This window comes from Clarias gariepinus, chromosome 17, assembly GCF_024256425.1.
Source record: "Clarias gariepinus isolate MV-2021 ecotype Netherlands chromosome 17, CGAR_prim_01v2, whole genome shotgun sequence".
NCBI lineage: Eukaryota > Metazoa > Chordata > Actinopteri > Siluriformes > Clariidae > Clarias > Clarias gariepinus.
Genome location: NC_071116.1, coordinates 9,237,893 through 9,251,324, shown reverse-complemented (window position 1 = coordinate 9,251,324; position 13,432 = coordinate 9,237,893). Strand labels below are relative to the sequence as shown.

At 38.8% G+C, this 13,432-nt stretch overlaps 2 protein-coding genes across 2 annotated transcripts; both read right to left on the bottom strand.

Moving 5' to 3' along the window:
• Nucleotides 1–29: 29 nt before the first annotated feature.
• ddx55 (DEAD (Asp-Glu-Ala-Asp) box polypeptide 55) lies at nt 30–6,925 on the bottom strand. The gene is made up of 14 exons (XM_053515616.1): nt 6,753–6,925; nt 6,614–6,664; nt 6,433–6,519; nt 5,404–5,495; nt 5,261–5,323; nt 5,039–5,188; nt 4,748–4,937; nt 4,584–4,666; nt 4,356–4,487; nt 3,688–3,780; nt 3,019–3,133; nt 2,385–2,553; nt 1,872–2,164; nt 30–562 (listed from the first exon to the last, which is right to left on the bottom strand). Exons 1-14 carry the CDS (start codon nt 6,858–6,860, stop codon nt 380–382), a joined length of 1,809 nt encoding a protein of 602 aa, XP_053371591.1. The 5' UTR covers nt 6,861–6,925; the 3' UTR covers nt 30–379.
• Nucleotides 6,926–9,190: 2,265 nt separating this feature from the next.
• tmed2 (transmembrane p24 trafficking protein 2) lies at nt 9,191–12,880 on the bottom strand. Its single transcript, XM_053515514.1, has 4 exons — nt 12,529–12,880; nt 11,502–11,694; nt 10,202–10,309; nt 9,191–10,089 (listed from the first exon to the last, which is right to left on the bottom strand). Exons 1-4 carry the CDS (start codon nt 12,706–12,708, stop codon nt 9,965–9,967), a joined length of 606 nt encoding a protein of 201 aa, XP_053371489.1. The 5' UTR covers nt 12,709–12,880; the 3' UTR covers nt 9,191–9,964.
• Between the last annotated feature and the right edge of the window lie 552 nt (nt 12,881–13,432).

The following is a 13,432-nucleotide window of genomic DNA, read 5'->3' as shown; positions in this document are numbered from 1 at the left end:
ATTACAAAAATTGTGCGACGCCAACACAGTTACGCAAACACACGGACATTTATTTTTGCACAAGACATTCTTCATCTGGAACTCAGCTGTGAATGATGCATTCTCACTTCCCTCTTTTTTAAACTCGTGTTACAAGAAAGCCTCTTTTGAGACTGTATGAAATAAGTGTTATCAAAAGTTAATTTCTTAAAAGAGGTTGCATATGAGATTAAGATTACACACACACACACACATTATATATAGTGTGTGTATATATATATATTACATACATAAACACACACATACATATATATATATTCAAATATGAAACTGTATGAACACTTGCCTGTGCTGATACAGCACACTTATATAGAAATTAAAAAACAGTCCAAGTTTGTGTTCATTCACTGTCTCCTTCTGCTCCGTCCTCATGAGATGGTCCTGCTCTTTTATGCTTTGGATTTTTTCCAGCATTTATTTGCTTATCAAAGTCTTCCTCTGTAATTTTTCCCTTCTTGAGCTTCTTTAGTAGACGCGTGTCGCTCAAAAGTTCGTCAATGTCCTCATCGTCCACATCTGATCCCTAAGACAGAAACATACATGAGGCATTCGAGTCAAAGCATAATTTCTTGTGAATAAAGGCGTAAAACTGATTGACGTTTACAGAAGACTTCAAGCACAGTACAGTGATGAGACATAAGTAAATAAGTAAAATGGTGCTAACATTTTAAAAAGGCTGTATATCAGAGAGTGACATACCCGCCTGTGGGAGCCCCAAACCTTTAAATACATCTCATTCTACATAACGATATAAGCATATAATTAATGATAGAATAGTGTGGCATGTTCGTACAATAAAAATAAAGTATATTCTACTATAAAGGCACCTTTATTTGGGTATTTTTCCTCTTACACCACTGCAACTTGCCAGAAAAGGTTAGTAATGAAAAGAACAAGCCATTTTACTTTTTATTAGTTCATAGTTTACTTCATTGTTGTGGACAGTTCACATAATTGTGTACCATTGTTTACTTGCATTATAACAGCTAGAACTACTTGTTCACCTGTTCCCTTTTTTTCTCTCTTAAAGCAATAAAGTCAAAAGTAGCTTGTCCAGTTACCAAGAAACCAGAAAGTGCATACTAGCCAATCATGAGCACACAATTGAGGTGGAAAAGAGACAGTTCCTAGACCAATACCGCAGATTCCTTTTTGCAGATAATTCCGATCAGCCATAACATTATGCCTAATAATATAAGCACCTGCCTAATGGTAAGTAGATTCCTCCTTTTTTGCCACCATAACAGTGATGGACTGTGTGTTCTGACACCTTTTTATCACAACCAGCATTAACCTTTTCAGCAATTTAATCTACACTAGCGCTTCTATTGGATGGGACCACACGGGCAAGTCTTCGCTCCACATGTGCATCAGTGAGCCCTGGCCACCCATGACCCTGTTCACTGGTTTTCCTCCCTTGGAACATTTTTGGTATGTCCTGACCACTGCAGACCTGGAACATCCCACAAGAACTGCGGTTCTTGAATTTATTACGATCGTGGTATGATGTGTAGGTTTTTGAGATCGTTTTGTTTTACATCATCAGACAGGTTCTATTTAAGTGATTTCTTGATAACTTGATCAGCAGGTCTGTCAGTAATCAGGCTTGGATGTGGCTAGTGAAATTTTACTCAGCTTTTAAAAAAATGTTGTTAAGCATGGTTTATTCTTTTTTTTGTGAATAAATTAGTCATTTAAAAACTGCATTTACTCTGGTTTACATCTTTGAGAGATTATCAAAAAATTTCAACCCATCAAACAATCATGACACATATGGGGGCAAATGCTTTTTTACAACACTGCATATAAAAGGTAAATATATCAAAACTAACCTCATTCATCTTTCTCTTGGCAGCGATCTTCTTCTTCTTATCCTTCTTGGATTTCTGCTTAGACCAGGCTTTGTTTTTAATAAAGTTCTTTTTTCGAAACGGCATCTGCATTTCCCTCTCCTTTTGCTCCTGTAAAGATTTCTGTCTCTGTTTTTCTCGATTCTTGTCCTTGAAGCGGATCGAGTCAGTGTCTGTGATTTCTTCGAAGTTGGAGAATGTCTTGCCTCTCAACTCGGGCATCTTGGGCATCCGGAGAAGAGCAAAGCCTCGAGCTAAAGCGCCGAAATCCAGATCTGATGGACAAGAGGATAGGACCAGTATTATTTATACACAAACAGCTAAACAGTATTCTAAACATACTTTGTATATAGTGGCATCATGCATGGGTTGAATTAAAAGGAAGAAACTTAATAAATGCAGGCAATAATATAAACACAAATGCTTTCAGACCACTGTACTACATTTGGGCTATTAACATTCTACCTTGCTCTGTAGATGTTAGTTAGCACTGACCTTTGATCCGGAAAATTAGGCTACACTCATGCTTTGCGTAAGCCTGGACAAACGAGACGAACGCCTTCATTCCTCTCTCAAATACGGCCCTGTCCCGTAGAGCCAAAGCCTTCAGTTTGGGCAACACATCCATTACATCTTTAACAGGAGGAAACGACTGAAGAGGACACTGTAGAACACACGCATTTTATTTGTACACTTTGTTCACATAAAAGTTTTAAATTGTACCATGCCGGATAAGGCTGGAAACGAAGACTTAGTTCATTTCTGATGTATGAGAATCATTAAACTGATATGAAAAGTACAAATGAAATGCTTGAATATCACTGACACCTTCACAACAATAAAACCAGCAGGACACTTTTTTTTAATTACTTCCTTTATAAACATGGATATTATTATCTGGAATTTTTTAATTCTTATTTTTCTTCTTCTTATTATTATTAAAGACTTAATCCTTATATTTCAGGGGTTTTTAAGGAAAGGCTACTCTGCACGGAGCTGCTGTACCACCCTTTGTCTGGCTGAGCACAACAGGCAATCATCACGTTGTGGCTAGTAATAAAAACTAAAATTATCTGAGAAACCAAGCATATATTGTAAACAGATAAAGTATTGCTCTAGAGAAACATACTTTTTGATTGATAGACAGAAAACTGACGTAGGATTCCTCCATTGGCAGGAGAAAGACAAGAGCGCTGCCTCGGTTCCCGATACGAGCAGTTCGGCCACATCGATGCACAAAAGAACTGCAGGAGAAAAACGGACAATTATCCAGGGAAACTGTTTTGGAAATATAGTTTTGAAATTTTCACAGCATCACAGCATACTTCTGTGGGAACCATCATAAACCTTTTCAGCCATTTCAGCTACAATGGCTATTCTATTGTGTATAAATGAGACTTGGCTGCCTCCATCACTGGTTTACTGCTTTTAATTCCTTGAACCACTTTTTGTTAGGTCCTTACCACTGCAGACTGTGGAAAATCCCACACTAACCCAGGAGTATAACCACAATTAAGATGTGATTAAATTGAAGAATAGACCTTTGGGTTAAATGAAAAAAACAAAAAAAAAAAAAAAAATGTATTACTGGTTCACAAAGTACACCATTTATTTTTTTACACAGTTTGAAATTATTGGACCACTGTTTGATAAGCAGTGGGCCAGCCAGTCGTAGCATGTTATTTAGTTATTTCATGCGAAATTAAAGAGCCAAAAGGTCTGTCACAAAGAGCATGATGAACATCATTCACAAGACAAACTACATGTAATCTTGGACATCCACTAGCTGTGTTCTTACCTCGCGCTGCTTGGAGGATCATACTGCAACACCCAGTTCACATCAGGGATGTCGATGCCTCTCGCCATCACATCGGTGCACACAAGAATCCCACTGGAAGTTAAAAACATATTAGTGAAGCTGGAAAAGAATAATTTACCCCGTGGATTCTAATAGTAAATCAAAGCTATCTGACTTATATTGGGAATTTTTTTTTTTTTTTTTAATCAACTATAGACACTGGTACTGGCAATCAATACGAGACCTCATTTACTTGTACTTAGATACAAACATCAGCAACATGTGGCATTATCAAAATGACAACCTTTCAGCCTGAAGACACAAACATACACCTGAGGCCGTGGAAATAATATAAACAGAGCGAAATAAATGTTCTGTGTCTCCCCTAACTGATTAATATCTAATACGGCAGAATTTCTTTTCCTGTGAGTTTGGACGATTCAGTACCTTCATTAAACATTTTAAAGCCTCGGGAAGTTAAAATAAAGTGCATAAAATTAACATGAAAATTAGACTGATTTTTTTTCCCCATTCATTACTGTAAAGACGTGAAATATTTTCCAACAATACAAACTGTGAGCGAGGAATGACACACGTCCTCCAAAAAGAAGAACTGATCAGCAGATAAACAAAGGAAAATAAGTCATTACCATAAAACAAAGCGTTACCTCTTTAATTCCCGAAACTCAGAGAAGATCTTGTTCCGTTTGTCCTTCATCTTGCCGTGGATACAAAGAATAGGGACATTTTTTACGAACACCTCTAGTGCTCTGCCGAAATACTCCACACAGGCACATGTACTGTGAAACAAATAGAGACGCAGAAAATAAACACTTTGCAGGAACTGGAAGCTGGATAAGATGTGAAAGGAATCACTCAGGTTTGTTGGCTTGTACCTAAAGAAGACGAGCTGCTTCTCGTGTTTGTGTTGTCTCAGGAAAGCTACCAGTGTATTAAACTTGTCTTCTGTTCTACAGAGCTGCCAAAGAAGACAAGATGAAATGTTCAGATTGTTGCACACAGCTTCAAGACTAAATATCATCCTTGTCATTCTGCTTACCATGTAGTAATTACTAAGCCTCGCCGGAGTCTTTTGCACGCTAGTGGCCGCCACTCCTTTCTCCTTCACGGTGATACGGACCGGGTTTCGGAGGCCAGCCCTCACCAGCTTTTCTAGCTCCTGAGTCTGCGTTGCAGAGAAAAGACCTGTGCGTCTCTGCTTGGGTAGATAGCCCAAAATAGCGTTCAAGCTGAAAGATGGTAAGAGGTTTTGTTAACAATGACTGACAAAAAAAATTAACCAGCATGTCTTTTAGGCTTCTAGAAAATTCAGTTTCGTTATAAACAGCACCTTGCTTCAAAGCCCATGTCGAGCAATCTGTCGGCTTCGTCTAGAACAAGCACGTCCAAAGCCTTCACACAGCTGGCCAAGTCGAGGCCGTCGGCTTTTCTTCTGAACATGTCCTCCAGACGCCCAGGAGTTCCGATCACGATGTTTGCCCTATGATTTAAACACCACAGGTTACACTGAACTAAATCTGATATGCAATCCAAACACCAGGTCACCACTCACCCATTAGCTTTGAACTTTTCTACATCTTCAATGGGGTTGCTTCCACCAATTAACAGAATCTGCCTGAAATTGTTAGCAAGAGAGTCAAGGTTCATTGTTTTTGGTTTCAACCACAAATCCTGATGTGCTTCTATGAAACAGACCTGAACTGGGGAAATTCCTCAAGAAACTGACCCACAACTTCACTGATCTGGATCGCCAGCTCCCGGGTCGGTGTGATAATCAAAGCGCCAACCTGCAACAATGGCACAAGTGACAATTACAAAACGGAAAAGTAAGCCAAAAGCAAGTATTCATTCAATTACTTTTTTCTGGGGCAGATTCGCAGTGGATTTGTGCCTTGAGCCCTGGGAATATGAATATCAGTTCATGACAGCGTTCACTGCACATGAACTCAAACCTGGGGCAGTGTAGCATACACAATTCATGCACTGGCATCCTTATCATAGCTTACATGTTAGTCTAAAGTGTGACGTTACCAATTTCTTTAACTAGTGCATTGTTTTAACCACAAATTTCCAACTCTGGGAATCCCCCAGAGAGCCTCTAACGTCTAGATCTCTAACACATCCAATTTAACTCTATACTTGATAACTCAAGAGCTGATTAGCTGTGAAAACTAAAAAATGTGCAGAACAGAGGCCATGTCAGAATCAGGGCTGGGAACATCTGGATTCCTGCTCCAGCTTCTTTCTTTCTGACACCTCAATATATAGTACTTTGTGTAATCCAAAAATATATTTTAAAAACATGTGTAACTCAATATAACAAACTTAAACGCTTGTTATTTAAACCGAACAGCCATATTATTACAATGCAAAAGTTTATGCTAAGTATTGGGCAGCTCTGGCCCCTGAGGCAAGACCGTACACGAAATCTGGGAATGTACTGTGGAGTCTAGCATAAGGATGTTGGCAGTGGATCCTTCAGGTGCTATGGGCTGCGAAGTGGGATCAGTGCATTCCGTGGGTGCTTGATTATATTGAGATCTGGGGAGTTTGAAGGTCTGGTTGGCATCCTTGGGCTCGTTGCTTGCTGGCCATCGTGTGCAGTGCACTGGGTGTACTGGTGCCTTTCCATGATCTTCACCAGTTTACTAGTATACAGTTAATAATCATTGTTAAATGTTATGGCTGATGGGTGTATAAACAGCAGTGATTGATTTGACTTACTTGCATTTTCTTCAACGTTTCCTCACGTTTCAAGAGGATTTCCAGCAGAGGAATGACAAAAGCAAGAGTCTTGCCACTGCCTGTAACCTGCAGAGTTTTAGGAAAATCTTTCTTAGGTCCATCAGAAGTATCTATTGTTAATCAATTTATTTCGAAACACATACTAACAGAAATAACTTACCGCCTCGGCTGCGACATCTTTATTGCTCATAAAAAGAGGGATGCATGCTGACTGAAGCAGAAGATTTTAACAACATGTTAGAGGATCCGAGTAACAGGTTAAATAGTTAAATATAACCGGAAAATTCGTCCACAAATACCTGAACCGGAGTCATATAAGTAAACCCGAGCTTCTTCAGAGTCAGCAGTATGTCGTGGTGAAGTTTTACTGGTAAACTGTCCCATTTTCCATCGCCTATACTCTCCATGTTTCTGTTTATCAGTTTTTTTTCTGAGTCACTGTTCACGCGCCCATGCTTTCGGTGCAACAGAGTTAACGATCCGGCTGGAAACAAAACGACTCATTCTGCGTTCCACTGATGGTCAATTTCAACTGTAAAGAAATGTTTTATATAATAAACCATTACATGTGCAATATGAAAAAAAAAGATATCACAAATCTTCTCTTCTGGAGTTTTGGTATTCTTGCAAGTGCTCAGTATTAGACTTTGTTAGAACTAACAGTTATGTATGTAAACAAAACAAAACAGAAATTTGGGGTCCATGGAAAGGAAACTCCTCAGGCCCTAATCCCATTGAGAACTTTGAGAGGCAGGTGGACAAATAAAAACCCACAAAATCTGACAAACTCCAAGCATTCATTATATAAGAATGGGCTGCCGTCAGTCAGGATGTGGCTCAGAACTTGATTAATAACAGGCCAGGGCGATGAACAAGGAGGGTCAACGCTTGTTGTAATTATCGATAAAAGCCTTTGACACTTATGAAATGCTTGTAATTATACTTCAGTATACCCTATGGTATAACATCTAACGAAAAAAAACAAACAAAACTAACGAAATGATCTAAGCAGCAAACTGTCATTATTTTATATTATTATATATTCATATATACTGTATATGAATACTTACCCAACAAACTTTTGTCTACAGTATTAGAATTTAAATCTATTTTTTTATTTGAATTAATATTTTACTGTTATTGTGAAAATATACTGAATATAGATGTTTTCTAAAGTACAGTACTGTCCAAAGTCTTGCGTCACCACTCATTTTTTTTAGATTGGAACAGATTTGGGAAATGAGGTTGCTACATAAACACCCACTTACTCATTGTCTATACCACTTTATCGTGTATTCAGGGTTGCGGGGGCCGGGAGCCTATTCCAGGAAGCTTAGGGCATGAGGCGGTGTCCACTCTGGACAGGGTGCCAATCCATCACACACTCACTCACACAGTTAGCCTAATCTGCAGGTCTTTGGACTGTGCGAGAAAGCCGGAGTACCCGGAGGAAACCCACCAAGCACGGGGTGAACATGCAAACTCCAACATGCAGAGATGGGAATCGAGTCTGGCCAGGAATCGAACCCGGACCCTGGAGAGCAAGGTGACGGTGCTAACCACTACACCACCGTGCCACCACTACATAAACAACCAATTAAATTTGTATTAAATCTAAATGTATCTTTAGGTGCTTTGCAACCTGGCACAGTAAAATGTTAGTATTTTTGTTGATCCTATAAGAAATGAGCAAACGTATGCCACAATATCACAAGGAGACATTGCTAGCTAGGTTACACTGACATTTAAAAGGGTGTATGATTTCTCCAATCTCAAGCATACAAGCAGTGTTCAAGTCTAACCAGGACTTGTCACTACATTTTTTGTGAATGAAGACATTAAACCAATTTACAGAAGCACAGTACTGTAGTGAAACTTTTAATCTTAAAAAAAAAAAAAAAAACACTGAAAAACATTCAGGGAGTGGAATGGTTGATCCTTGAAAATCAACAGAACTTGTCACCAACTTGCAAAAAACAAGTATCTATCTGTTGGAACTGTACACACAAACGCTCATGCACACCCTGTGCACATTACAGGAACTCAGCTGGGAGTTATTGTCACATCCCCTGTATGGTCCTGACCTCTCTCCCAGCCATTTCCACATGTTTGGGCCATCAAATGTGTTCCCTGACATGCCGGAGTTTCAGACACAAAGCAGGCAGTCCGAGTATGGCTCTGGTGTACTGGGAATTCTTTGTACCCTGGTGGTATCCAAGCACTAGTGAAATGCTGTGATAAGTGCATTAGTGTAGCAGGGAATTATATACGGTTCAACACCCCTGGTAAAGGACAATCAAGGTTTTACTGTGAGCTCTGATAAACCAAGAAGAAAGCTTGTTTTTTTCCATGTCACTCTCCATTTTCCTTTAATGAAAAATCCAAAGTTAGTGAAGAGCAAACACTGGATTTAAAGTTCCAGAATGCAATACAAAGTTGTGTGGTGTGACAGGAGAGACCCTGTTTGGCTAGTCAGTAAACTACGAGGTGACAAGTGTGATAGTGTTGAAAGTCTTTTCATTGCAGTTTAAGCTTTAGAAAAGATGAGAGTGAGAGAGCTGAACAGATCAGACTACGAAAATGGTGCTGCATGACTCTATCCAAGTAGAGATGAAGCAAAAAATTATTTTAAACTAAGAATCTTACTTTTAGAATTTAACTAAGATTCTCAAAATGGTAATGATTAGGTTTAATATGCAAATTACTGACATAAAATAGTGAAGGCTAAAACAACACATTTTTAAACATCATGTTTTATTAAATCAAGTTCATATTCGATTCACTTGAACATTCTACTTTACAATATTGTACAGTTTTACCATCAATTCTGCAGTAGTCATGGCCAATTCCCATTCTGTATAGCAAATGTTAAAGAATTAAATGTCCATACAGACATGTAACAGTAAAAAAGTACATAAATTACTTCCCTCCCCAGTGAACAGGAACAAAATCTTTGCAAAATGGAAATTATACTTAAACATCTGAAAATACCATAAAGCCATTTTAATACGTAAACAGTCATATTCCATAGGTTGGCTAATAAACATTAATTATGTGCCACGTAAGTTTCATAAGAAGCTGAAAATCCTAATAAGGGTGCGCATCAAAAGTCAAATCACCAAGTTAACGACTGGATCAATCGTTGAAAACGTTAGACAATATTGTAAAAGTTACACCATGCAACGCTTGTAGCAGTCTCTAAGCGGCAGCCCCACACACCCTCCCCATGTCACTGTTTTTCTAGCAAAAAGAAAAAAGCTCCACAAATTAAAACAACTTAGTAAGAACTGGGAGTTTAAAAGAAATTAAAAGTGAACACAGAAGATTTGTTTGACAGAAAACAGCTCCCCAAAACATCTAAATGAAACCTAAACCCACACAGACAAAAATGAAAACCGAATGACAGACAAGAAGTACTCTTCTGAAAGGTGTTGAGGCAGGATAGCCAATCCTTGGAGTAGTGAATGACTGTCTTGATAGAGAGGAAGCATGTTGTTTTAACTGTATTTTTTTACACGACTCGTCGTACTTCGAAAAATCTCTTCAGGTAGTAAATTTGTCCAAGGGTCATGGCGACAAGCACCAGAGCTTCGAAGAACGACCACAGAACCACTCTGCTGTTGGTGTTGTCGTTAACTGGGGAAGGAAAAAAAAAAGTCCCAAAAAAATGTATAAGACAGTATTGTGAGTATGTAAATTGAACAAAGAACGTTAACACGTCATAGAATCTGCATGTGAGGTGACTTACTTGCTCTGTGTATCCTTTCCCGGACTTCCATGTACTCCTGCTCGTGCTTGACAGCAGTCATGGCCACGGCCAATTCGTTAATCATCTCTTCCAGCTTGTTCTGGTGAGCTGAAGTCGGGGGGAAAAAGGAGTGACAACATGTAAAATATGTTGCAGATTTCTTGTCTTCTTAAATTGTATTCTTATAATCTAAATGTACCAAGTGATAGAACATGCATCAGAAATCCCAAGCAAAGTGCTTTTCCCCTTATTTTGTTCTCAAAATGTCAAAAGTTTCAGGTTTATGGTGCACAACATGCACACAATGCTGACTGAGAAATTAATTTGTAATGGTATCTACTTTATACAACCATAAAATAACCAGTAATACTGTTACACATGGTTATGTCTCAGCCTCTTATTAGAAGCACAATGCAACAAGCAACAAGGGCTTTCAGATAACACCAAACCAGGGCACAGGTTAGTGTTAAAGCGGCATGTTTGACACATTAAATGTTCCATATTAAAGCGATTTCGCTTATGCTTATACTGCCTGTGCCTACCATCCCAGCTGTCACCGCCGCCTGAGAAAAAGAGCAGGTCAACAGTCAGGGCGCAATAAAAACACGCATCTTATACAGTGGAAAGACAGGAACTGACACTTTCTATGGTAGTTATACTTATAATAAAAGATGAAGCATTCAGATTGTGTTAGCATTTACTCTGACAGCTAAAGTGTATTTTGAGACCAGTCTTGATTCTTCATATATACACCAGAAACCTTAATGACAAATCTTCTCAACAACTTTGATGTTTCCAATTCCAAGTGTCACAAACACCATTTAATGTGGATGTGTATAAATAAAGGAGACAGCTGTAATTCTTAAAGCAATGTGCTTAATTCAATTTAAAAGCATTTTAACATATTATATATTCACATAGTCATGGTTATACTTATGGCTCTCAGGGTTGGTGAAACTTTACTTCAAAATTTCAGCAAAACGAACTAATGGCGTCTGAAACAGACGCACCTGTAACATTTCACAAATACCATAACTCACAGCGTGTCAGCACGGTTATTACTATCCTGTTACTAGGATCTATTCACCAATAGTGGATACAATACAACATAACATTCCCCTGATTTTTCAATTTTTGCTCGCACCCCTGAGCTGAAAATCGTACACTGTAAACTCAGCGTGTGGACGCGTAAAGATCAGTAAACCTCCGATACCTGAAAGGGAAAACGCTGGATTCTGTAAACTGCATTACTGGGATATGAACACACTGATGAAGTAAAACACGCATCATATATTATTACCCTCTGTCTCCATATCTTGGCCCTTGGGAGCTTCACCGATGTCGATGGTGAACATCACAATTTTAGGAGTCATAGTGGACATCTTGTTGCTAAAGCAGAATTTATATGTTCCATCCATATGGGCAGCCACGGAGTACTTCCCACTGGACTCACGGTCTCCTTTATAAATCTGCTTACCATCTGGTCCAGTTATCTACAAGAAACAGAAATTAAATCACGACTCTTCATCATCAGTGAACAAGTATAAGGATACTTATTCCTGGATAATATGCTGAATACATAATCTGACACAAACTGGACAGGAGGGACAACAGGTCACTGAACAAACTTCTGTCAATCATGGAAAATCCATCCCACTTACTACATGATCCAGTGGAGTTTATTCCCTAACAGACTGATTCAGAGTCGCTGTCACAAAAAACGGTTCAGGAAATCATTTACACCGTTTGCTATAGCACTGTACAATGACTCACCTCTATGTATCAGATGATGATAGTAACTTATACACATATCCCATTATTCGCCGTCACTTTACTCACAATCATACATTGACAATTCGCACATTTTATTTCTTTTTGAATTGCCAGTATGCACTGTTTTTTACGTAGTATCATATTGTAATAATTAATATCAGTTACAATTACATTGTTTTGTTGTTTTTTCCTCTTTCTTTCCTCCACCACTGTTTGTGTAACCTGCTGCCAATAAGGTATATCTATCTATCTATCTATCTATCTATCTATCTATCTATCCATCCATAAATAAAAACTAAGCATTGACACAGTATGGCTGCGTCCTGATAAGACGCGCACTACCTTCATGTGCATGACGTTAATTAATCCTGATCTACCCAAATCTAGTGGACTATAATTAACACACCAAGCCATCCGGGACTGATCGTTCAGCTAGTGACATATGTTAGCACAGCAGACAGGTAGCGCGTTAGCAAGCGACTTCCTGCTAAAACAAAACACAACAAAAGCACGCACCCCTGCATGCTCTGCACCACTGGGACTCGACCCCTCACCTCAACGTCGATGTCCAGAAATCCCCCCTCTGCCACCTCGAACATGAGGCTCATCTTAGTGCCCGAGTTCACGCGCTCGAAGAAGCACTCTTCCGCGTGAGCATCGATGCTAACGAAGTAGCCGCTCGCTGTAGAGCACAAAACCCCGAGCAGCACGACGAGCTCAGAAAACGTCAACATTCTCGCTTCGAACTAAATATATTAAGCGATAATAAATCCCCCAGCACCATCAAGAGTCTGTGTATCGATGCTAAGCAGACCGCCTTTTCATTAGCGGAGAGGGAGCTAGGCTAGGTGGCGGCGGTTTATAACTTGAACACGGAGCTTTACTGCTAGTACTGCCACGTAAAGCTTATGACGGGTAGCGCTGAGGGCCAAACTAGACGAAACGCAAAAGCAAATAAAAAAAATTCTAAACAAGAAGAGGAGGCTTGCAATAGTGACAAGGCATGCAAGTTAAGTGTATTAGATTCTACAGTTCACTTGCACACACTATACAAGCACGGAAAATAGTTTGTAGAAATAGTTAAAAGGTTAAAGCTAAAAATAAGCTGATTAGTTTTAATATAAACAGTGATATTATTTAAGGTTGAAACTCACGTACGTCTGTCTTTCTGTACGGCAGAACTCTCTGTCTAACTTATTAATACGAAGAATTAAAATTTTGTAAGGTTAAGTATCTTACGGCTTGTTTACGTTAAGATATATATTGTACATAATTCTTTTTCCATGATGTCTGCAACTGCTGCTTTGTGCTTATTTATGCTTTTCTGGATTTTTTTTAAGTGCTTTATCTTTTTTACTTTTTACATTAAAATAATAAGATTAATAAGCAGCTGGTTTACTAAATATTTTTTTCTGTTCAAACCTTCCAAGTTGCAAAATATAAAATTGTAATATAAAA